Source organism: Nyctereutes procyonoides, unplaced genomic scaffold (assembly GCF_905146905.1).
Source record: "Nyctereutes procyonoides isolate TBG_1078 unplaced genomic scaffold, NYPRO_anot_genome, whole genome shotgun sequence".
Lineage (NCBI taxonomy): Eukaryota > Metazoa > Chordata > Mammalia > Carnivora > Canidae > Nyctereutes > Nyctereutes procyonoides.
In genome coordinates, this window is record NW_026575131.1 from 39014577 (window position 1) to 39040136 (window position 25560).

General features: G+C 53.3%; 1 protein-coding gene across 3 annotated transcripts in view; it reads left to right on the forward strand.

The window, feature by feature from the left end:
* Window positions 1–25560, forward strand: part of CACNA2D2 (calcium voltage-gated channel auxiliary subunit alpha2delta 2) — a 141006-nt gene that overhangs the window by 15945 nt on the left and 99501 nt on the right. For all 3 annotated transcript variants that reach the window (XM_055344131.1, XM_055344132.1, XM_055344133.1), the window contains exon 2: window positions 9795–9876. In XM_055344131.1, the coding sequence (XP_055200106.1) occupies window positions 9795–9876 (82 nt within the window). The remainder of the gene's footprint in view (window positions 1–9794; window positions 9877–25560) is intronic.

Here is a 25560-nt window from a genome sequence, read left to right on the forward strand (position 1 = left end):
GGGAAGACTTCCTGGTGGAGGTGACTTGGTAGAGGTGAGTCAAGGCCAGAGAACAAAGCTGGCCCTGATAGGTTGAGTTCTGGTCTTTGCTCTACCTCTTCTCTGTACCTGGGTGTCCTCCAGGGACCTGCCAGCTTCCACAGACGGATCTTTGCCCTGAGAAGGAACTAAGGACCCCCAAATAAGGGGTTTCTATTCTTCTCAAGGCAGGAGGCCATGTCGAGGATGAACATAGAGGACAGCTATTTGTGGCTCAGCGAGGATTTGACTCATGCTAGGGGGTGGGGAGGACGTGCAGGAGGGGAGATGGGGACGTGTGAATCACAGAATCTGACTGAAGTAGTTGGTGACACATGGATAGAACCTATATTGCCATCTCCAGTCAGGCTTCAGCTATTGGTGTGGGGCAGGGAGAGGTGGCTGGAGCTCCTGGGTTCCTCCCTGACTTACCCGGTGGCCTCTACAGGGGCTTCATCCATACTGTGTACCTCCTGAGAGCAGGCATGGCTCCCCTATCACAGCACAGGGCTGAGCACATGGGGTCTGCATCAATATATCCACCTCCTAAGAGTTAGCTTTGCTAAATCTCAGTTTACCCATTTGCTAAATGGGCCTGGTTAGGGGTTACCTTCCCATTGTGCCTGACTCCCTGGGGAATATACTGGGGTGAGAAGCAGGTGCTACAGACCCAAAAACGGGCTTGATCTGTGCCAGTAACTAGGGCAGGTGGCTCCTGGCCTGGGGAGCAGACGGTGGATCCTGGGCAGACTGGCTGGCAGGTACCCTGTGTCCTTGGCCTGGACCCTTTGCTTTGCTCGGGGGAGGCCTCAGCTGCTTCATGAACTCCTCTTGCTCATTGCTACATCCCAGCTCTAGACTGCTAGGAAATTTGCAAACAGTGACACCTAGGTGTTGGTACCCTGAGACCCATGATCCTCACCCAACAGGGGAGCCTAGGTGGATGATCCTGGTGCCACTGCAGTTTGAAAACCACAACCCCATCTGTCCACAGATGGGAAACTGAGGCACAGAGACAGGAGTGGGTGAGCCTGCACAAAGCCCAGGGACTCAGGCCCCAGGAACCAGAATCCAAGTATGCTGGAGAAGGCAGCATGGGGCAAGGGTGGGTGGAGGTGCTGGGCTGCCCGAGGTGGGACAGGGAGGCAGACATTCGCAGAAGACAGCCCAGCTCTGGGCTACTGCTTCTCTGTACTTTCTTCTTGCTTCCTGGAAAAATTGACTGCTCCAGCACCCAGCCCTTCTGGGAGAGCCATGAATTATGCACAGAAGCCACAGGCCTAGGCAGGCCCATCATAAATGAGCTTTAATAATTCATACGGAGAGGAGCCAGGGAGAGGGAGGGCCTCCTGGGCCAGCCCTGGGGCAGCTGCCAGCCCCTCTGCAGTCTTCTGCTGCCCAACCCACCTGCCTGCTCCTATGCCGGCCACATGCAAGCTAGGGCAGGGTGGTGGGGAGGCCACTCCGACTCTGGGGAGGTGCAGCCACTCAGCACATGGCCCGTTCTTCCAGGCCAGAGAGCAGGAGGCTCCTCTCTTGGCTCTCATAGACCAGGTCGGACGCGGACAGTAGACAAAAGAGAGGAGGTCTACTAGAATGCTAGCTAAAAGAGTAACCCCACGGGGCATGGGGAGATCAGTTGCTGCGTGGGAGGCCTACTTAAAGTGGGGTGGGGGAGTGGATTACCAAGCCAGTGATGTGTGTGCAGAGACCTGGAAGTGGTGAGAGAGGGCCCTTCTAGACTTCTGAGGAAAGGCCAATCCAGGCGGAGGGAACAGCATGTGCGAAGACCTGTACATAGAGTACAGGAGTGTATTTAAGCCCCAGTGAGGAGGCCAGTGTGGCCTGAGGAGCAAGGGCAAGAATGCCATTGGGAGCAGAGCCGCTGGATGGACTTTACCTTTCCTGTGGTGGCCTGGAGCTGCAGCATGGTGTTGACAGAGGAAGGACACCATTCCAACAGGACACTCTGGCTGCATGTGGATGTGAACAGACTAGGGGCAGTGGGGGTGAGGGCAGAAGCTGGTGACGGCACGGGTGCTGGGGGGAGATGGTAGTGGCCCAGGGCAGGCTGTTGGCCAGAGAGGTAGCAGGCAGTAGGCAGATTTGGATACTTTGTGCAGGTGGAGCCGACAGGACTTGCTGATAGAGAGAAAGCAGGTTCCGGGTCACCCTGAGGCCTTGGGCCTAAGCAGAGGGACCTGCTGTCAGCTGAGCCGGAGGCGGTGGCCAGTGAGGGAGAGAAGGGAGAATGCGGATCCAGAGGGAAGTCAGGGTCTCAGTTTTGGATCCATTCAGTTCTAGAGACCTATTGGACATCCCAGTGGCCCTGGCACCCAGCAACTGGGCATTTGAGACCAGGACCCAGAGGAGAGGTATGTGTCATCCTGATGGGCGTTAATTAACTGTGTGACCTTGACCTCATCACTCAATTGCTCTGTGCCTCAGTGTTCTCCTCTGAAGGGTAGGGATGAGGGTTTGACAGCCATGAAGATGAATTGAGGCAGTGCAGTGTGAGCCCTAGTCTCAGTCACTGCTGCGACGCCCAACTCACAGGGGAAGGAAGACACCAATTAAGCCCTTGGGAAATGAATCCCTACATGGCCTGTGGAGGGTTCAGGCCACCCCTCTTTGGGCAAAGAGAGAGAAACAGAGATCTGGAGAGGCCAAGCACAGTGCTATGGCTGGTACACAATGACTGAGGGAAAGATGGCTCTAGGGCCCCTCCCCACCCTCCAACCTGAGCTCTGGCCTGGAGCCCCACTCCTCCCCTGCCCCTTGGCGACTTCTCCAGCCACTCTGATAGTACTGCAAGGGCTGCTTCCATGGAGGCTGGAGCAGTCCCCCTTAGGGCCTCCTCCCCACTGCTGGAAACCTCAGACCAGGTGTGATGAGGGGCATCCTGCTGGGGGGCTGCTCAGGAACCCTGTGGCTGTGGGTGATGACAACCACCTCACTTTCTAAATGAGAGCACGTTACCAAGGTCACACAGCTAACCATGACAGAAACAGAAGTCAAGTTCAAGTGACCCTCCATGCTACTGGGGAGCCCCGCCCCCACATCCCTGGCTGAGGCCTGCTGCATCTATGGGTCCTTCCTGACTGCTGGTGCCCCTGTGGACCCTAATCCTGCATTGTGTGGAATGAGGCTGAGGTCTGTGACCATTTGCTGTGTGAGTCCATCCCTCTCTGGGCCAGGTGGGCTGCCTGGCTCTCCCAGCCCTGGGCCATGCTGCTCCTGGCTCGGTCTTCTCCTGTCCTCCCCTCATCAGGCTGTTAGGAATAAATACTGGGCTGGACCCAGCGCCCTAATTAAAGCTGGATGATTGTTCACTGTTAGTGTGAGGGGGGAGGCACAGTCTCGCTGCCGCCGCTGCCTCCTAGCCGAGAGCCAACTAGAAGGAAAAGCGTCTTCCCGGGGAAAGATAGGGAAGGGACAGCCCGTAATTAATAACCTCATTAAGGAGCAGTATTTGGGCAGGGTCCCAAGACACACATAGTCGAGGCCGATGGATTTGGACTAATTCGAGCTTCGGCAGCATCAGCCCCTCCCCAGCTCCCCAGGGTCCCTGAGGATCTCTTGTGATAAGTGAACTGCCTTTGTCTGTGTATGTGGAATGGGGGCTTGGGGGCTAGGGAGGGATGACTTGGGGGAAGGTTTGGGTACCATGTTGCTCACACTATAGGGCTTTCTTTAGCTGAATCCCAAATCAGTTGAGGATGGGCCAGTTTCAGTTCCTTTGAGTCCTGTGCCTCAGTTTACATGCTGAAGGGGTGGGCAACTAGCTGGGGAGCCTCATTCTACCCTGAATCAGCTAAGCCAGCATGCTCCCCACAAACTGTGCTGGCTGGCCTCTACCTCTGTAGACACTGTCATGTCCTTGGCCAGGAATGCCTGGACCCAATTGGCCTCTCAGGGGCAGATGACCTTGGCTAGACTTTTGCCCCTCTGCCATCCTCAGGAGACTGTAATCAGATCAGGGTCTGGGGTGATACCCTGGACTTTGAGCCCCAAAAGACGCTGAGGCCCAAGCATCTTCTCTCCTGAGTGGACAAGGGAAGGATGCTCCTATCACAGGAGGCCCTGGCCTTCCTGAGGGGTTGCCCCTGTTGTCAGGGTCTCTGAGGCAGTGCAGGGGGGTGCTGCAGCCCAACTGGAGGCTTCAGTCTAAGGAAAAAGCAAGGCCACCCCACACTTAATGAGCTGCAGGTCTGAGGAAGAAGATTGGATTGGACTGTGGGTGTGTGGGGCAGGCAGCACTGCTGATGTCCCTTCCATAGGGCTGTGGTTTCCTCCTGCCTCTTCTAAGGGTTGTGAGAGATAGACAAGTGGTGAGCTTTATCACCATTTTCCAGATGGAAAAACTGGGGCCTAACAGGACACGTCTGGTTCAAGGCCTCAAAAGAGCCAGGGCTGATCCTGACACTCAGTCTCGGTAGAGAGGGACATCCCCCTGAGCAGTCAGGGAGGACTCCCTGGTGGAGGTGGCTGTGGAGATGCCACAATCCTGGGGTGCGGCCTTGAGCCTCCTGCCATTTGCCATGTGCCCATGGTCTAGGGACCACACGTGCTCTCTGAGCTTGGGGTAGCTGTTGGGGTACTAGTGCCCTCTCCAGGCCCACTCACCAGTCATCTTCCCCCAGGCTGGGCTCAGCCTGATACAGGCCCTCTAGCCCGCTCTCTGGGGCTCTCTTCATGTCTGTGTCTCTCTGTCTGTCTCTCCCTCACCACCCTTCTCCTGCCCTATCTTTTCTTCTTTCCCCTTTAGAAGACTGTGAAGGCGCCGAGGTGGGAGGTGGCAGGCCAGCTGAAATATAATCAGAATAATTAAATAACAATTTATTTTAAATCGTTGCCTCCCCCAGCGCTGGGAGAATAATTGGCCAGCCTGTCACAAGAGAAGTAGGAGACCTGTGGGCTGCCATCACTGCCAGGTTTGGTTTGCATGCCCTTAGCAGCAAGTGGCCTTCATGGCCCTCACCTGCCCCAGCCCATCCACCCCTCCTGCCTCACCTGCAGTTCCACCCTTGCCCCCTGCCCCCCACCTACCCGCCCACCCGCCCTGTCACGATGGCTGCTCTGCTAAGCTAGTGGGAGGACAGCAGATTGCTCATAGGTCCCCAGTGGAACCAGGTTTATCCAGGAAGTCTGCCTGGTGGAGGCAGCCTGCAGCAGGGCTTTGATGGCAAAATGCCTCCATAGTGGTGAAGAGGCCAGCAGAGGCAGAGATTGGTAGTCCTGAGGCCTCGGCCTCCCTGGGCCTGCCCCTGTCTGCTCTGGAACAAAGCCTGCCTCCTTCCCTTCTTGCCCTTCTGCAGGGTCCAGATGCCCACACGCACCCATGCCCTCTGAGGGGAAACCTGCAGTGTCACCTGTCTCTGGGTTTTTGATTTGTTTAATTATAGATGAGTTTTCTGCATAATTTATTCCAAAAGCCTGGATTATACTGTACAATTAAATCACATTCTGATCAACAACTTCGTGTATAAAATTAACAACTGGCAACAGTTTAATCTGTCCTGCGGCATCTGCATGCAGGCTCTTTCCCTCTCTCCTCTCCCCCTCCCCCCCTTTTCCTGCCCCATTCTCCTGCCCTGCTGCTCCCCTCTGGGGGAGCCTGCACAGCTGGCCTCCCCAGGATCAAGCTGGGTTCTCTGTGGTTCCGCCTGCTGAAGGGGTCCTCGGCCTACATGCAGATGAGCCCACACCCTTGCCTGAGAGTGACAAGGCCTCTTCTCTCACACACCCTTCTAGGTTCTGAAGCGTGCCCTGGAGAGCAAGGCCTGGTGTCTTGCAGCACCTTGGCTCTTCTTCCCACTGGGCTGCCCTCTGACTGGCAGGCCCAGGATGAGTGCTCTCTGCCATGTGCCCACTCCCTGCATCTCTCAGGCTTTGGGGGAATTCTTTCCACACTCCCTCCCCCCGCATCCCTCTTCCCAAGTGTGGGCATTCGTGGGAGATTTCCTAAGCCCTGGGCCACTCTGTTGGGTGTTCTTGTAGCCCCCAGGAGTCCCTGGTAATTATGCATTGAGGCTGCCATGAGGATTTGGCCATTGAAGCTTTCAGCCAGTCATTCCCCCCATTTACAGATAGGAATACTGAGATTTGAAGGGAGCTGGACTCCCTGAGTCAAGGTCACACAGCCTCCTGGGCCTGAGGCCTCCCAGAAGTTGCTGAACCCTGGATGGGTGGGGTCAGGGAGCTGATAGAGCAGGAAGGACAGGTCTGGCTTCTCTGTAAGTAGGTGGCCCCTCAGCCATCCTTGCCAGGGGCCTTTGCGTAATGGGGGCCTGGCAGCTGCACCTCCCTGTATTCAGGCACATGGAGGACACACAGACACAAGGGTCTGTCCTCAGCCTCTCCTGCCCATACCAGTCATCCCAAGGGCTGCAGCCCCTGGCTGCATGTGCCTCCTCCCAGACACTCTTTCTCCTCCTGTCTTGCTAATTTGGCACTCAGAGACACTTATAGAGAAACAGTGTCATCTCGATGAAGAGCATGGAAAATCACAGGGATGGAGGGAACCAGCAGGTGTGTCTACCCTATTGGGAGGGTGACCGCTGGGCAACACTGTCTGATAGGGAGGCATGGCATCTGGAGCCAGGCTGATGGGAGCCCAGGCAAGATTCTGTCAGCTTGCCTCTGACCCAATGTGCCTGGTGTCACACCTTGTAGCTAGGTCTGGTACACTAGCCAAACCCTGGAGCCCACAGAATCTCATCTCTATGACAGTGAAATGATTTATCTATCATGTTCTTCTTAATACTGGGGCACACATAATTGCCTTCCTAATTGGGTTTGGTTTAGGTGAATTATCAGAGCAACTTGTTTTCCCTGGCATTGTTTTGATGCTCAGTGCAGCTAGGGTCTGGGGGTCTGTCCATCAGGCCCCAGGTGCTAGACCAAGGGCTAGGGCCATCCCCAGGTTCCAGGAGGATGTGTGTGTCCTGCTGTGTCATGGGCGGACTGTCCCTGTGGCCTACAGCAGAGTCTAGAGCTGCTCAGTCTGAGGGAAGAAGTGGGGAGACCATGTGAGTGTGTGTGTGTGTGTGTGTGTGTGTGTGTGTGTGTATGAGTGTGAGAGAGAGAGTAGCAGGGAGGGAGGGAAGGAAAGAGTGTGTGTGTCTTGGAAAGAATTGGACTTTATCCTGAGATTTGACTCTTCTAAAATTCTTTTAGTGTTGAAATAGCCTTTTTAGATGAAATGATGGTGATTATAATAATAATAATGTGTTGTCTGAACAAAATAAAAACTTGGCATCCATGTCTGTTCTTCCAATTAATTTTCTTTTAGTTATCTGTGAAATTCTAGAACCAGAGACCTATAGATACAGTAGAAAAGAGTCAACAGCCTGGGGCTGAATCGGTGGTGTGCTAGTAAATGTTTACAATTCCCTCTCCAGGGGGAAAAAACTGTGATTTGTAACATTTGCCGATTTCTGTGGTATAAATATTCCCACGATGGCCGATTTCAAGTTCTCAAAGTGACAGTACTAGCTGCAGAGCTGGGAGGAAGTGCACCCTCTTGCTTGGCTCTTGCTGACTCTAGCACGTCTGTGTATCAAGTTCTGTGTTCACCACTTCTTAGGTGGGTAACCTTTGGCTGGTCACGTAAAGCCCCCGTGCCTCAGTTTCCTCATCTGTAAATTGGGAATAATGATGTTTACTGCTTTGTGAGGATTGAAGCAAGAGAGCAAGTGGCACGCTGGCACCACTCCATATGCATAATGGGTGCCCTTGTACATATTAGTCCCAGAAAGGATTATGATTGGCATTCGTCCCATAAACCAATGAGTGGCTGAGGGCAGGGGCAGAGCAGAGTTAATGGTTCCCTTTGGAGATCAGCTCCTTGACCTCACCCATTTTTGTATCTAGCTGGACGCAGGACTGTGCAGCAAACCACCTCAACATTGGCCACCCTGGGCTCTGTCTCAGGAGCACAAAACAGCCACCTGCCCCCCGTCCACCCACAGCCAAGGCCAAGCGATCAGCACCTGGTGCATAGGAACAGGGGCCAAGCAGGCTCTCCATTCTCTGCTGGGCTTTGCCCTCCCCTGGCTAGCAGCTGGGGCCTGATTGCCCTTTGTAGCCTGGTCTGCAGCCTTGCCTCCTCCTGAGCTTGGGGTTAGCTTTTTCCCTGTGCTGGGGAGTGGAGGTGGGCATCAGGCTGTGGCTTAGCCAGCAACATGCTGAAGCTAATACGTATTTCTTTTGATGTTTGATTTTTTTTTTCCATCACGGTCCTGACATTCAGCTTGGCAAATTGCAATTAGTGATCCGCCCGCCTCCCGCTCCAAGTTCCCATGCCAACCGACCCAGGCACACACAATGGCACAGGCCCAGCCCCCCAGCCACAGGCCTGAAGATGGATGTGGGGCAGGGGGCTGGGGTGGAGGCTCAGGCTCTTCTGACCCAGAGAGCTAGTGGAGTCCTGGCCCCGCATGGCACTGGGGAAGGTAAGGCAGGTAGCAAGCCCAGGGCAGATGCCATCTCCTGGGTTCTGGGATACTCCTCCAGAGACTGGGGGGCTGGCATCACCTACCCCTACCTTTCCCTATGGGCTGTGCTTAACCCATGGTGCATTTAAATCTTTGTGGTAACTCTCCTATGAGCCCTCCCTGGAATGGCCTCGTTCTGTGCGTGATGGGATGAGGAAGTGGAGGCGCCTTTTCAGATGCATTAGGGCAGGGGCTCTTGGTCACAGCAGAGAACACCTCTGGAAGTATGGAGAACATCTCCCTGGTAGGCTTTTGGCAAAGACTGGTATGATTTTGCTCACCTGATCTGGCACTGCCTGAAGGAAGGATCACAGGTTAGAAGGTGGACCAAGCCTCTCTCCAAATGCCATTCCTGTTCGTGGGTGTGGGCTGGAAATACTGGGCCATGAGGCCACTTGTCCCTCCTGTCCACTCACAAGTATCCCTGTGTAGCACTCTTGACCGCCTGTCCTTCTCATACCCTATGAGGTGGCCCCAAGTTATCCCCACTTTCTGGAGGAGGAAACTGAGACACAGATGGGTTCAAATGAGTTCAGAGTAACGCCGGCGTAAAGGAGGCCTACTTAGGCTGGTGGCTCAGATGAATGACTCATGGGGCTTCCCAGGCCCCCAGAAAGGGTCAGGATGGTCCGAACTGGACCTGCAGGTGGGCAGTTCATGCATGGCATGCAGCAGTGAGCTTCACATAGCATCTGTGTGTTAGAGAGCCGGAAAGGTGAGGGCTGCCTCCACCAGAAGCTTTCCATGTCCGCATCTCAGGTGAGGCCCACAAGGGCAGGAACCTTCCCCGGCTACACAATGACTTGGTGGTGACAGCAGTGACTCTAGCTGGACACGGGACTCCAGGCCTCATGGAGCCTCGAGGACCGGAGGCTTTGAGAACCAGCAGCCCCCACATCGCTCACTCATATTCCCCTCCTCCCTAGTGTCCAGAGTCCCCATGTTCAGAGCTGCAACATCAAGGGCTGACTCTTCACGGTGAGAAATAGTCTCCCTGCAGGCTTCTTGGAGCTGCTAGACTCCCTCAGTGCATTTAAACTACAATCCGCTCTCCTCCCTGTCTGTCCAACAGTATGTGAGGAGAGCCTGGGCCACCAGGTCTAGGCTTCAAAGGCAATCACAGGCTTACTGTGGCTCCTAGCCTTTGTTTCTCCTCCAGTGGAAATTGGATTCTGAAGGAGTGGTTGCTACTGGTCACGCCCCAGGTCACTTGGTGCAGGTTTGTGCCAGTGCTGGGTGGGGGGGCCCTCCTGACACCTCTCTTCTCTCTGCACACAGGATGCAGCACTGGGCCCGACGCCTGGAGCAAGAGATTGATGGCGTGATGCGGATCTTTGGGGGTGTCCAGCAGCTCCGTGAGGTAAGTGTGGTACTCTTTGCTTTCTGCTCAGTGTTCCTCTTCTGAGTGGGAATGGGAGAAGGGCTTCAAAAATAAGGAGTAAGGTTAGGTGTGGTAGAACACTGCTGGGTTCATCAGGGCAGTTGAGCAAATAACTAGAAAAACAGCCTGCTCTTCCTGGTACTGAGCACTATCCAGTGAGCTCTGCTGTCGGGGTGTTGGGCTTGCAGGGTTTTAGGATTTGTTTTTTATTGTTATTGTTGTTTTTTAAAGATTTTATTTATTGGGATGCCTGGGTGGCTCAGTGGGTTGAGTGTCTGCCTTTGGTTCAGGTCATGATCCTGGGGTCCTGGGATCGAGCCCTGCATTGAGCTCTCTACTCAGCAGGGGGCCTGCTTCTCCCTCTGCCTCTGCCTGCCTCTCTGCTTACTTGTGCTCTATCTCTAAGCAGTGAGAGAGGGACAAGCCAACTCTGCACTGAGCACAAAGCCTGACATGGGGCTTGATCCCATGACCCTGAAATCATGACCTAAGCCGGAATCAAGTGACTGAGCCACTCAGGCATGCCAGGCTCTCAGGTTTTTAAGTGGGTGAGGTCTGTGTTTGTGGTAGCACCTGAGGCAAAAGGCCAGGCCTTGGAGCGTGCAGTGGATGTGGTTGCACACAGAGGCTGAGGGGCTGTCCACACAATGAGTGGGGTGGCCAGGCTGAACAACAGTAGAGAGCTGCGCTGGCCACACAGGACACTGTAGCAGGAGACAGGTTGAAAACCTGTGCTTGGTGAGTTGAGGGATCAGGGCAGGAGGGGGTGATTGATTAGGCGTGAGCAACCACATTCATCCTTGGAGATTATGTTAATGTTTGAAATAGTGATGTGAAGAGCAGGCCATCCGTCACCCCCAGAAGGCTGCAAAATGTGTCGCTGTCAGGTTCCTGAGCCGTCGCTCGTTATGTGGAAATGCAGAGGCTTGGAGAGCTGAGCTCTTGGAGTGCTTGGGTGGGACTCCCAGGGTCCTATGGGGACTTCAAGAAGCTCTTGCTGAAGGCTTGGGCCAGGACACCCAAGCAGGGAAGTAACAGGGTTCGCCTGCCGGTGGTTGTCCTGAAACAGCAGAGTAAACAGAGTTTCTTGTCGGTGGTTCAGCCAAGAGTCTAGGTCTGGACATTGTTTGTGAAATCCTTCTTGGTCAGGACTGGGCTCAGTGCGTGTGGGGAAGCTACCATGGGGTTTTCTCCTCGGTCCTTTCCTCCACCTTAGCTTAGAGCAGGTACCCAGGAAGTGGGGCTGGCAGTGAGTGTGTTGCCACTGGCTGTGGACGTAAGACCTTTGGCACAAATGGGGCTGATCAGGGGTGGCTAACAAGGTAGTAGCATGATGAAGAGGAGTCTGGGTCTGGAGGTCTCAGCCCCCAACATGCTGGGCATCCTCCCCCTAGTGGCCCAGTCTCTCTGAACTCCACCGTAATTGCTGGGCTTGAATTGCAGTAACCCCCACCTCACTCTTCCTGTGAACTCTCAATGACTCAGCCGTACTTGGAGGCCAGCAGAGCTTTCCAGAGAAAGCACTATAGGAAAAGCTGTTCCGGAACAGAAGTCAATTTATGCTCAGGAATTGGACCCGGCACTGACTAGGTTATAAGTGGGCTCTGCCAAGTGTAGCCGTGTAGGTTAATGAAGAAGGGATAGTACCCTGAATATGTGTCATGTGCCTTTCCAAGTTTTGTGTTGGAACCTAAGATGTACCCCATATAAGCAGTTAACTACACACCTCCAGTCAAGAATCTTCCATGCTTTGAATTTTCAGCTTGAGGCCATTGCTTATTTTATGGTCATGGGCAACTCAGACCACGAAAGTTTGCCAGTGAGAAGATAATGCACACATTTCATGCGTGAGATTTGATTCTGTGAACCATTGAGCTCCCTAGCTGGTGAGAAGCAGAGATGGAAGGCTAGCTCAGCATCCCCACTGTGTGCTTCTGGGCGAGTCCTAGACCCTGTGTAATCCTCACTCTTGGTCTATGGTGTGGCTGGGAGGTATGACTGGAGGATGAAGTGGTGAGAATAACAGTGGATGGACTGACACAGACACCACCTTTTCTGGAAATTTGAATTTCCCTCCTTGATCATTTTCCCTCCTAGGACATGTTGGTCCCTTCCTTTCTGATGGGAGTTTGTGATTCCAGACACTCTCATCAATGAGCACATCCTGCCCCCACCCGGCCAGCCATACCAAGAGTCATACAGCTGGCTACGCCAGACCTGAGGCTTGGACCAGGGCTCCTGACTCTAGGGCGCTACCCCTTCTCTGGTTGCACCTCTTGGAAGGGAGGCAGGGTGAGGCTGGGGAAGTGGGGAGCTGGGCTGGAGTAGGGGCCATGTTTGTTGCGGCTGTGGCCAGCTTGGCCGCAGGCAGAGAAGTGCTGACCTGGCGTTCCCGGCTGGCTCCTCCTGGCATCCTCTGCCTGCTGCCGGCTGCCAGCTCTCCAGCGGCTCTCTGTCCTGCTCCAGTTTTTTCTCACCTGCTTCCTCAGCCTCTTAGTTCCTGCTGACAGCTCTGGGGCTGCTTCTTGGCACCAGGCACTCTGGTGAGGGTGGGTGGTAGAGAAGCAGGTAAAGAATTCTAGAGAAGGACAATCCCATGGGAGTGGGAGGGAGCCAGCCTCCCCACCCCCACAATCCACCCCAAACCTGACTGAGTCACCACAGCTCTCCTTCAAATGCGTATGAGGGGGACTGTGTGCCTAGCCTATGTCCAGCTCTGAGTCAGGAGGATGCTTGCAGCAGAGCCCTGACCCAACTGCTGATGCTCCTGGGGATCCTGGCACCAGCTCTGCCAAGCTGCCAGCCTCAGCCCCCAGTGGCCTCCCCAGGCTCCCTGAGCTGACTCTATGCTCCCCCCAAACACCCTGCAGTTAAGGTGTTCTGGCATCTGGGTTCCCTTGGCCTTCTTCCCCTGCATGGCTGCCTTCTGCCCCTACTCCAGTCCTAGAGGCTGCCCCCCTCCCAGAAGCTAGACACCGCAAGAGCTGGCAGCTGAAAGAGTCCAGAAACTGCAGGCAGTGGCATTTGGGAGCACTTTCCTTGCATTGGCACTTTGCTCCTCCTGAGCACAACCCCTTGGGGACATGGCTGGGTACAGACTGGGGCCCACTTATAGGTTAGGAACCATAGCACACCAAGGTGGGGTGTGGGGGCTGTCTGCAAAGACCCCACCATGTTTCCTCATCTGAGTTCAGGGCCAGCACATAGTGGGTGCTCCCACTGTGGCCTGGTGCTCATGTGCCATCCCCACCCCCATGCTTAGCCAAACGCCCCTGAGCCATGTCCCCCCTGGGTACCCCACCTCCCCCCCATGCCCTGGCCTACTCCTAATGTGCACAAGCCACAGAAGTGTGGACTCTGTTGTAGTGTGCCCTCTCCAGAACCCCTGGAGGCTGATCAAGATCTTCAAGTTCCTTCTCTGCCCTCCCCCATCAGCACCATATTGTCCCCATCCTGGGGGGAGGGGAGGTGAAGAGCAGAGAGCATATGCTTGGACTCTGAGCTCATTTACATAATGAGGCTGATCAGGATGAATAATTCATCAGGTGCCTGGGGGTGCTTGGGGGAAGATGTGGAGATGGCCAGTCTCCCAACTCTGAAGCCCAGGTCACTCTGACAGGTACAGCCAGGAACCTCCTCACTTCTGATTGAGTGTCCAGTGCAAAAGGAGAACAACTCTGGGGACCTTGTGGGAAAGCAAAGCAGGAGAGATTATAGTCAGACGTAAGGAAGAACCAGTGGCTCAAAAGTGCACCACCATCCGGAGATGGGTTCCTGACCTGGGTGAAACACCTTCCTTGGAGAGTCTCTAGAGAAAGATGTAAGAAGATCCTCTCTCTGGGGTGAGAGGCTTCCTGGCCGAAGCTGGGCTGGGAACAGAGACCTAGGATGACCGTGTCTGGGGTCCACAGACCACTCTCTGGAAAGTGTCAAGCCAAGCCTGGGCTCTGGAGCCTTTGTATTGACATCAACCACTCCTACCTCACCTTCCAACTGGGGCAGAAATGGCTTAGAGCCCTTGTCAACATCCCTGGCTGCCTCAGTTCCATGATGACTGTAGCTCAGCTGCATGCTGCTGGTTACTCCTGTGGTCTTAATGTACAAATGGGAAAACGAGGGTCCTGAGCAACTGTCTCCACCATACAGTCCCATCCTGGAGCCCTGACAGGCCAGTCTTAAGTGGTAGTGGGATTGGGGAGAAGTACTAAGCCAGAGGTGCAGGTCTAAGGCCTGTCTGGAGGAGCTACCCTGAGGCAGCCCCTCCCTTCAGCTGTTGAGCTGTGTCCACAAAGAACAGGAAACCCAGGTCTCAGAGACCTTTAACCCCAAAACTCCTACTCCCCTCCCCACTGATGTGCTCCTTTGGATAGCCATGGTGATTCAGACTGATGGCGCCCATGTGTCCTCACTTCTCCAGGTGGCCAGGAATGGCACTGCTGAATGGGTGATGGTGCCAGTCCCAGCCCATCTTGTTTGCCCCTGGCCATCCCTGTACCCTGTCTGCTTCATGCTCCCTGGGAATGTGTAATTAGTATCTGCAGAGGGCCACATCTGGAGTAGGCTCCTGGCAAGGACCAAAGTCTGGCCACATAAAGGGCCCCTTTCCTAAGGGGCTCAGGGAAGCAAGGACAGGGGTTCCTTCATACATTTCCTTTGAAACAGGCTTCCCACTGTCCCTCCAGCCCTCCCCCCTGGCTGGTACCACCAATTCCTGCAACTCATGCATTCTCACATGTTGGCTCAGGGGTGCTGGCCAAGGCTGTGGTTGGCCCCCATCTGTGGAGGGTCCTCTCTGGGTATCTGGGCATTCAGATGCGGTTAGTAGCAGTGTTCAAGAGTGCCAGAGAAGCTCAGAACCCCAGAGGGACTGGGACACACACACACACACACCTGCCCCGAGACCAGCACAGCTGATCCGGCTGATGTGCTATTAGTCAGGTGAAGGGTGCTGAGGGAGCCCAGACAGACCTATCAAAACCCCTCCGCAAGTTTCCCAGAAGCCTCAGAACCTTAGTCCTAGGGCCTCTGCTCTTGTTCCTCCCAAAGCCCCTACCCCTCCTCCAGCCACCTCCCAGTAAGGCCCAGCAGCGCCCTTCTTTCTCCCGGTGAAGATGATCAGGATGTGGGGTGCATGGGGTGGAGGTGGTGGGGGGCATGGGTGTGAAATATGCTGCTGGGTAGGGATTGCTGCCGCTCTCCTCTCTAAAAACCCACATATATTATTCTTTAATGGAAAGTTAATTGTCTTATTATTCCCTCCATATGGTCCTCTTGCTCGGCACCCAGCGGGGATGCATGGGGCTGAGGAGGGGCTCCTGGGAGGGCGTCTGAAACGTGGTGAGGCCGCCACTTGAGCATAATTAGATACACAGAGGCAGATGCAGGGAAGCCCGGCCAAAGCCTGCCTGGACCCCCTCTCTGTCCCCCCAGCCCGATCTGTTCCCCACTCCTTCCCTTCCCAGACCTGCCCTGGGGTGGCCTCTTCTGCCCCTCCCCCACATAAGGTCTGGGAGTGCTGTCTCCTGAGTACTGGGTGGGGAGACAAGAGACCAGGAGGCAGGGAGACTGTGTGTCCTACTTGCCCCCTCCCCACACACACTCTGTTGTCGCCTACAGGAGGAAATTCCATTTTTGAAGCTTTTCAAAAGCCATTTCATCAGTGGCAGGAGCTCCTGCCTGCGGGCCAGCTGACTAGCTTGGGTCTCCAACACCCCTTCCACGCATCCTCCCACCAGAGAAGGGGTGCAGGGAGGTCAGTGTAGAGGGAGGGCTGCCCCGAGACACTTTGCCTGGGGACCCTGGCTTACGTTGATCATGCCTTCCATGGGCACCAGCTACTGGAGCCTCCCACACCCCAAGGGCTCCTCCAGAGCTGCTAAGGCTGGGCCAGTACCCGTGACCCTCTCAGCCCCCATCCCCTCCCAGGCCTTTCCTCTTCCTACTCCCCTGGATGTGAGTGTGTTAGGACAGAACAGCTTCACAGCAGGTGGAGGATGCAGTGATAGGAAAGTCCCCAGAGGAGCATGAGTGGGTAGTTGCCTCCATGGCCAATTCAGAGCCCCTTGCTCTGTTGGAGTCTTGCAGGGGGAGGCTAGAGCCCTGGTCGGAGGCTTTGGGAGTTCTGGCACAGCCTCAGTGAAGAGCTGCTACCCAGTGCCTATAGCGGTTGTGGGTGTGGAGGGGACAGGTCTGAGGGAGAGGCCTCTCTGGGTGCGATTAGCAGACCCATGGCTGGTGGCACAGGCCTGGCAGATGGACCACCAGCTTCCAGTTTATGCCACAAGGTCACCACAGTGCCATGGCTGAGGTCACCTCCAGAGGATGGGGAACGGGTCAGAACAGGAGAAAAGAGTTGTGCATTCCTAAGGTGAGACCTGCCTGAGGTCCCGTAGCTGGTACATGACAGAACTGGGACTTGAATCTGGCACCTGTGCCATGGGCAGCAACCCCCCGGCAGGAGGTGGTGAAAAGAGTCAGGTGGCAGGAATGGCAGTGCTGGGTCTTCCCATGCTGAGGGACCTGGAGCTTGTTGTCCTGCCCCTCCCAGCCTCCACTTGTGAAATGGGCAGCTGAGCACCTCTGTCCTCATGGGAGACAAGAGGATCTCAAGGGACCAGGGGCAAAGAAAGGCTACAGACAGAGCCCTATAAATGTGGGGGTACCTTTGCCCCCCCCACTATCAACTCCTTGCCCTTCCAGGAATTAGTCATAGTTTGAGGAAGTTCAGATGTCCACAATGTCCCTTTTGCTTAGCTTAACCCAGGAATTTGGAAATCAGTTTTCTTGTCCCTGCCGTCTGAGTCCGTTGTAGCTTCTATAACAGAATACCATAGACTGGGTGGCTTAGAAACAACAGGATTTCTTCCTAATGGTTCTGGAGGCTGAGAAGCCCAATATTAAGGGGTCAACAGGTTTGGTGTCTGGCAAAGGTCCACTTCATGGTTCATAGACGACTGTCTTCTCACCATGTCCTCATATGGTAGAAGGTGGTAGAAAGAGCTCTCTAGGGTCCTTAATAAGGACACCAATCCCCTTCACAAGTGGCTCTGCCCTCATGACCTAATTACCTCCCATAGAGCCCACCTCCAAATACAGTCATGTTGGGATTAGGTTTCAACATGAATTTTGGGGTGGCACAGATAACTCAGTCCCTAGCACTGACTGAGCATGCCATCTTTAGAAACCTTACAGGGCTTGGAGTGAAGGGCTGGCCCCAGGTATTGGCACTGGGGATAGGTTAGTGGGTCAGAAAATGATGCGGCTAAACCCAAGGCTGAGGATCATGGGTTTTTAAGGGTGGTAGCTTCCTTTCTCTGGAAGGTTCTGTGACTAGGGTCCCTCAGTTTCTTTATTTTTAAGTTTATTTGTTTAAGTAATCTCCGCACCCAACCTGGGGCTTGAATCTGCCACCCCAAGATCAAGAGTCACATGTTCCTTCAACTGAGCCAACCAGGCCTGGGGTCCTTCAGTTTAAAGAAAAGACAATCTCAGAGGCATGGTTATAGTTGAGAACCCATGGCTTTGCTGCACGCTCCTTCCCTGACACACACACACACACACACACACACACACACACACACACCCCTCCACCGACACACACATGCAGTAAGATAGTTCTAATGAACACCCTGGCTCTCCCCTAGGGTCCCCAGAGAGGCTGGCCTTGTAGCAGGACAGCTGGGGATCAGCTCCAAGGGGGGCCCAGTACTTGCAGATAGTTGAAAAGAGGCCAGGGACTGCTCTGCTCCATTCTGGCCTCTGCATCCATCTCAGGAGCAATGGGGCTGCAGATCCAGAGCTAAGGGCCCGTCTGGATCATCAGGGATGGTAAATGGGGGATGGGGATAGAGGGCCAAATGGGTTTCCATGCTGCGCCCCAGGGTATGGCTGACCCGATATGCATTCCTCTCTCCTCTTCCACCCCCATCTATTGCGGGATTGGTGACAGCCATGGGGACATGTGCCTGAGATTTGTGGAGCCCCAAGCATTTGGCAGAGGCAGAGAAGTAATTGGTTCTGACAAACCACAGCCAGCCTCAGGGGTGGTATGAGCAGCATTTACCATGACCAGGCAGGAGACGGAGGCTCAGCCTGGCCTCCCTCCACCTTCTCTGAGCCTTGTGAGCAAAGATCTAGAGTTTGGGGAATGTTGCAAAGCCCCAAACTTCCTGTCTTTCACATACTTCTCTCCCAGCCCTGGGACCTGGTGGCTCTGCAGGGCAGCTGACTGGCTACTTATGTGGGAGGGGGGGCGGAGGGGGGCAGCTGAGGCAGAGGTCAGAGGGATCCTGGACAGACTCCTCAGCTCACTCCTTGTCCATCCTTGGGTTCTCATGAATCAGTAAACCAAGGCTTAAGCGTCCTGGTCTAAGAGTGTGGGGTTGGGGGCTGGGGGATGTACAGTCTGGGTGAAGAAGCAGGCTGTACACACACAGGGTGCACATATACACACATGCCTGTGGTGCACAGACATGCATATATGTGCCCACAAGGCTGGCAAGGAGTAAGTGTTTACCTAGTAACTGTTCAATGGGTAGATAAGCAAAGCGGCAGGCATCTGAAGACTGACAAGGGGGAGACCAGGGCCCTGGCTGTCCCACAGGACCTTGGGAACTACCCAGCCCATATGGGGAAACAGATCCAGTGTATCAAAGTACAGCTTCAGTGCCAGATGCCTTGGGAGAAGTAGGCTCGCATGGGATTTGCTTGACCTCACATAGAGGGTCCTGGATTGCTCTTTGTGAGGGAATGGGAATGGAGGGTGTGGGGGTCTGGAAGAAGGGCCAAGAGAAGAGCCAGCTGCAAGGTGTGCTGGCACCCAGATGTCAGGCTGGGGTGGGGGAGGCTGGGCTGTTACCAGAGTGACTTGAAGGTCTGGCCAAGGTGTGTAGCTTGAGCAGGGGAGCAGGGAGCCTTTGGGCCTCCCAGCCATCCCTGTGCCCTCCCGGTCCCCAGCTAGACATCCCACCTTCTCTCCCTAGTGCACTTGCCACTCTCCTCACACACCCCATACCCTCCAGGCCTCACCCCAGTTTTGAATCCAGCCAAAGCTCCCTCACCCAGGAAGCCCTCCAGGTCAGGGCTGAAGCCAGTAGTGTCCAGTGCTCTCCACAACCTTCTGCGCTTGCGTGCTTTGGGTACAGACAGGAGGCAGGAGCTGCCAGAACCCTGGGGCGGGCATCAGATGGGGTAGGGAGATCATGACCAGGAGGCAGGGTCACGCCCAGGCTCCTTGGAGTCCACCTGAACATGGGCAGTCAGACCTAGAAGGCAAGCAACCCCAGGGGCACTCCCCACCGTGATTCTTGATCCCTGTCTCACTGGGAGAAGGCTCTCTGACCTGCGGAGGCTGGTATAAGTGGAGTGAAGCTGTCCCCTCACATGGGAGAGGACAGAAGCATGATGCCGCGAGTGGGAATGGGAATGTATGTGCGCCCGGGAGAGGACCTGCAAATCTGTGTGCATGCTTGCTGCATGTGCCGGTGCAAACGTGTGGGTGTGTGCTCGGGAGAGCATGTGTGCTTTGTAGGGGGGTGTGACCAGGTGAGTGTGTACACGCACGCATGTGTATGCGGCTGAGCTCTGCGTGGAGGTGGGAGTGGACACACTACAGAGCAGGGTGGGACCATGAGGAGGCAGATGCCAGGAGCTCTGTGTCACCCGAGCAGTCGAGAACTACTGAACTGGTTAATTAGTGAAGCTGAGAAATCTCAGTTGTGGGCGAGGAGCTCACATTCATGCGCACACGCCATGTTCCCATGCGCAGTAAACATCCTCCCCACCCCCCCGCCCAGTTACTCTGCCTCCTGCGCTGTGCTTGGCAGCCATGCAGGGAACAGGGTGCCCGTTGGCTGTGGATCTGTGTCCTTACAGCCCCGTGTGTCTGCATCCTGGGATGGGTGTTGAACCAAGCGGCCCTTCTTTGGAGAGCACAGGGCTTGTGCAGGCAGTCTTCATTGTCCCCAGTCCAGTGCTCAGAAAGGCTGGGTGGTGAGGCCCCTGAGACAGTGTTCCCATTTCACAGATGAGGGAACTGTGGCTGTGAAGGGGTGTGGGCAGGAGCCTCCTTTCCATGTCTTGGGCATCCCGGGGAGGGAGAGTAACCCCTCCTGCCCCCTGAAGTGTTACTTTCTGGGGGTGGCCAAAGAGTTTGGGTGCCTGTGGGCTTAGAGCAGAGCCAGAGCTTCCTGCAGCACAGGACGGACCTCTCCAACGTACAACTGCCAGGTGCCTTGTCACCAGCTAGCTTCCTGTGTATGCTCTGCAGGCAGGCCCAGGGCCTGATCCGCACCCCCCCCCAAAAGCCTGCTGAATACCTCCCCTCTGCTGTCTTCCTATGCACCACAGCTCCCACAGCCCCACGTATCTCCCCGTGTATGTGATGGTGGCTGCCCCTCTTCCAAATCCTCCATTTAAGTGCAGCTCCTAAGGCTCTAATGGGGTATGTCAGGCTTGGCTCTGAGGCCCAGAGTCTCCTGGATGCCAGCTCCCCACTCTCCTGCTGCCCCCACAGACCCCTGGGCCCTGCTGCTGCCTGTGTCGTCTTTGCGCAGAGAGACCCGGAAGCTGGGTCAAGTGGCAGTCACTTGCCTCTTGATCAGGTGTTGACGGAGGAGCCTTCATTATGCTCCATCTACAGGCACAGAATAAATTGGTGTGCAGTGAATTTATTCTTTTTAAAGAGGGACTTTCACACTGGGGAAAACTTTTAAAAAGAACATTTATATAAAAAGCAATTACCATGCCAGTAATTTTTATGTATTCTCCCCCTTCCATCGCTGCCTTTGTGTTTGAACGTGACCGCCTCCTGGGCAGCTGCAGCCTAGCTCCCTGGCCTCTGGCTATAGCTTCATGCCTGCTGGAGTGCCTCCTCCTCCGGGAAGTCTCTGGATGCAGGGCCCCGGCCCAGCAGGGGTGCAGGCTCCAGAGCACGGCTGGGTGGATTTATGGGGAAACTCGGGTGCTTTGGAAATTTCCTCTTGCATGCATCTCTGTCCCAAGGTTGCTCCAATTCCAGGGCTGGTGTGGCCCTTCCAAGGCCCCTCTTGGCAGCACTGAGCACTTAAAGGCACCTGCTTCCCAGCAGCGTCACAGCAGATCCATGATGGGGGAGGTGGTGGTGTGGGAACAGGTATTTTCTCTCCCAAGGAGCCACTAACGGGCACCCTGCTTCCCCAGCCATTATTGCTCTTACACTCGATGCATTATGTAAATTGTCTCTGTTGCTAAGTAGAGGAGCTGCTCAGGGGGAACGGAGGTCTGGAGCCTTCTGCGGGGTGAAGGCAGGAGACTGGCCCTGAAAACTCACTGCTCCACATCAAGGAGGGTCTGGCAGCCCCCCAGCTCAGACTAGGACCTCCAGGGCTTGCACGCTGTCTCCTCTGACCACAGCTATATGAGGGTGCTGCTGCACCCCATAGCAGAATGGATCTCCCTGGAGGCCAAGGAGTTCTCTCATTGGACAGGGCCATCAGACTGGGCCTTTGCTTCTCACCTTGAACTGGCTCCCAGGGTAGGACATGTGCTTCCCTGCTGCCTAAGGAGGCATGCTTCTGCCACCTGCACAAGTCTCACCAGCAGCATATTTGCCCACCGAGCCTCCTCAGAAACCCTTGACAAGCTGGAAAAGGTCATGTCCATCCCTGGGGCTGGGTGAGCCACTGCCTGCCTCCTGGGGACTTTGGGGCTCCTTTTGCAGTGAGGCACAAGGAGGCACATAAGGGGCATGAAGGTTCCTGAGTGGGACAAGGCCTGGGTGACAGAGGGGGCTCTCCCCTGGTACTTGTCTGGCTTTTGATCTTCCCTTTTGAGACACAGACTGGGGGTCTGGGTCCAATGTCTGGTTCTCCATTCTCCGAGGGTTCCGGATTTCCTCCAGCTGAGCCCAACTCTCATCTGAGCTTATACTCTGTATGCAGCTTCTCCATGCAGGTCTCATACCTGTCCTCCCTCCCTCCCTGGGACTGGGGGCCCCTGGGATGAACATTTGTCCAGTGCAAGGAGGCCAGTGGGTTAAGGAGTTGCAGGTTTTCACATTTGCCAGAAAATTGCATGATTAGTTGGGGATTCCAGGGAGGGGGTGAGAATTTGTACAGATGTTTGTAGCTCACCCAGCCCCATTTCTCAGGTGGTCCCTTCCCTCCACAGCCCTCCCCAGGCATGGCTGCCTGTGAGTCTCAGTGACTCACCTCAGCGTCGGTTTAAACAGAGGTTGGGGCAGAGGTAATGAGTACACCATGGCTTCAGACACAGATCCACACATGGAAGGTGTGGATCTTCTTCCTCCCATCCAGTATTGCTCCCCACTGTGGGCCACTGTCCCTCAGCTTGCTTTCTGATTACCTTCAACTTTGGGGAAATGTAGAAGTGAGGGTGAGGGGTCACCCAGATACTAAATGGGTGTTTTGACCTAAGGAGCCAGGTCTGTGTACTTAGCTGATCAGGGAATTGAAACCTTAGAACTGTCTTCATTTGCCGGAAGTGTAAACAGAGGTGGTTGTGATGTCAACAGAGCATGATATCACCTCTGCCCTTTGGGGGCCTCCAGAGGCTGGAGTCAAAGCAGTCAGTCTCCTGCCCCTGACTCCTCTACCTACATTATCCTTTCTCCTTTCTTCCTTCTTCCACATCCCCCTCCTTCCTCCCTTTCTTCATATTTTTTAAAATTTTTCTTACCTTTCTAGATGGATTTTTAAAGTCAGGGTTTTAAAATGAAAGTCATTTGCGCACATTGTGTAGCACCATAGCTTTACCAGGCATGTTGTGTTAGGGGCACAGCATCCCTTCCTTTCCATTTCCAACTCCCTAGAGGCTATCACTTTCTTATCTCAGAGCTCCGTATCTCTAAATGACATACTTATATGTCACTACTTCATGATTGTTCAGTTTTAGGCATTATCCATGGACATGCACTGGGAGAGAGGAGGGCTTAGCTCTTAGCACTCCTCTTCTTCCCATGCATAGCCCTATCTCTAACCCTCCCATTACCATCCCATGGTCATGTGGGTGGGTCAGGACTGGTGGATCAGGATGCAGGGTTGATTGACACTGTCTTGACTTGGGCAAATAAATGCTCTTCAGAGCTTTAACTCAGTACACACTTTGGGGTACAATTTTTGCATTTTTTTATTGCAGGTTAACAATTGTCTGGGGACTGCTTCATTTTCTGTGAATCTTTGCTAATGCTGCCCTCCTCTCTGAGCGTCCTGTCATAGTGCAGATGCATCTGGGGTTCTGTCCAATTAACCACTCAGAGAAGTCTTACCTGGAGCCTCCTTACTTGCTTTTCTGGCCTGCGGCTCAGACTGTGCCTAGAATTTCCCTTCCCCTGTCATCTGGATTGGAACCCTGGGTTCCTGGATATCATGGGCTCTACTTCCTTGATTTCTGATTTTCTCCCTCATTTGGGTAGAGGACATTTTCAGTTGGTTTCTTGAGGAAAGGTATACAGGAGCCAGACTTGAGACTTTCACATTCCAGAAAGCCTGCCCTTTCCCTCACACTTGGCAGAGGTTTTGATTGGGTGTGCAAGTCCAAGATGGAAACCATTTGCCTCAGAGTTCCTATGGCAGTGCTCCATTCTTTCCAGCTCCTTGAATTGCTCTGGAGAGATCCAAAATTCATGTGGATTCCCAATCCATTGTACATGACCTGGTTTTTATCTCTAGAAACTTTCTCCCTGTGCCCAGAAATTCCACATTGCCATAACTTAGTGGGGTTTATTCTCACTCCTTACCATTCAGCAGACACTTCAAGCTGGATTTTTACATCCTTCAGGCCTGGGAAGTTTTCTTGAATGATTTCTTTGACCATTTCCTCCCTAATATTTTCTCTCCTCTTTTTCTAGAACTTTTAACTCAGACCTTTTTTTCCCTCTCTTTTCTCTCTGATTTTCCATCTCTGTGTTGTTTTTTTTTAAATCAGGAGATTTCTTAATTTTATCTTCCAACAGTTCTATCAAATTTTATGTTTTATTTACCATGTTTTTGATTTCCAGGATCTCTTTTTGGTCCTTTTAACAAATAACATCTAGCTCTTGTTTCATTGTTGCCACAATGTCTGTTAGCTCTCTGAGGATGGTAGTATTATAGCTTAAAAAAGACAGCAAAAAAAAAAAAAATTCCTTTAGGGGCCCCTGGCTGGCTCGGTCTGTAGAGCATGGGACTTCTGATCTAGAGGTCATGAGTTCAAGCCTCATACTGGGTATGGAGCCTACTTAAAATCACAGATATACGTGCATGCACACACACATACGCGCGCGCGCACACACACACACACACACACACACTCCTGTATTTTGAGATAATTTTAGACTTACAGAGAACTTGGCAAAATAGCACAGAAATTCCCTAACGCTTCACCCAGTTTCCTCTAATGTTATCATCTTGCATAACCATAGTACAAGTACGAAAGCTAAGGAGAAATTGACGTTGGTACATTACTATGAACCAAAGAAAAGACTGTATTTGGCTTTCACCAGTTTTTTCACTAATGTCCTTTTTCTGTACCAGGATCCCATACTGCATTTTGTTATCTCACACTGCATATCTCCTTAGGCTCCTCTAATCCATGACAGTTTGGTAGTGTCTTTTTTGTGATCTTGACACTTTTTAAAAAGTACCCATCTGTTATTTTGTTTAACATTTGTGTCTGATGTTTTTCTATGTGTAGACTTAGGTTACGCATTTTTAGAACACCATAGGAATGATGTGTCCTTTTCAGTATATCAGTATACCGGGGAGTACATGACGTCAGTACAATTGGTGATGTTAACTTTGGTAATTTGGTTAAGGTAGTGTCTGCTTGCTTCCCCCACTGTAAAGTTGCTATTTTCCCTTTATAATTAATAAATTTCTGGGGGAAAGCTTTGAGGTTAAACAAATATCTTGATTCTCTGAAACTTTTGTTCATTGATTTTAGCATCCATTGGTGGGTCTTGCCTGCAGTGGTATTCTAATGGTGCTTTTCTATCCTCTCATTCCTTCTACATTTATTAATCAGAATTTTTCTATAAGGAAAAACTGTCCTTTCTCCCCTGTTTTACTTATTTATATCAGTATCAACTCATGAATTACTTTATGGGTTATAATTCACTATTATCATTATTTATTTTGTTGCTTGAATTATTCCAGCTTTGAGGGTGCCTGCGTGGCTCAGTCAGTTAAGCATCTGCCTTCAGCCCAGGTCATGATGTTAGGGTCCTGGGATCGAGTCCCCTGCTTTGGGCTTCTTGCTCAGTATGGAGCCTGCTTCCCCCTCTCTCTCTGCTCCCCTCTCCCCCACTCATGCTCTTTCTCTCACTTACTCTCTTTCTCAAATAAATAAAATCCTTTTTTAAAAAAAAATATTCCCACTTTGGCCATTGGGATCTCTTCCATGTTGACTCCTCTGCCCTTTTAACATACTCCTCTCCTTATTTGAGCGCTTTCTTACTTTCTGTTGTTACAAGATACTCCAAGATCATCTTGTATTTTCCCTGGAATCACCTACTTCTCCAAGGAGTTCTGGTTCCATTTATTGGCAGATGGTACTTAGAAATTAAGATTTGTGTGCCATGTGTGCTCATTGCTCCTAGGGTGTTACTGCTTCCAGGCCCTCTCGCGATCAGAACTTGGAAATGGGAAATATGTGTGTGTCTGCTACCCATATCTCCAGTCCAATGCA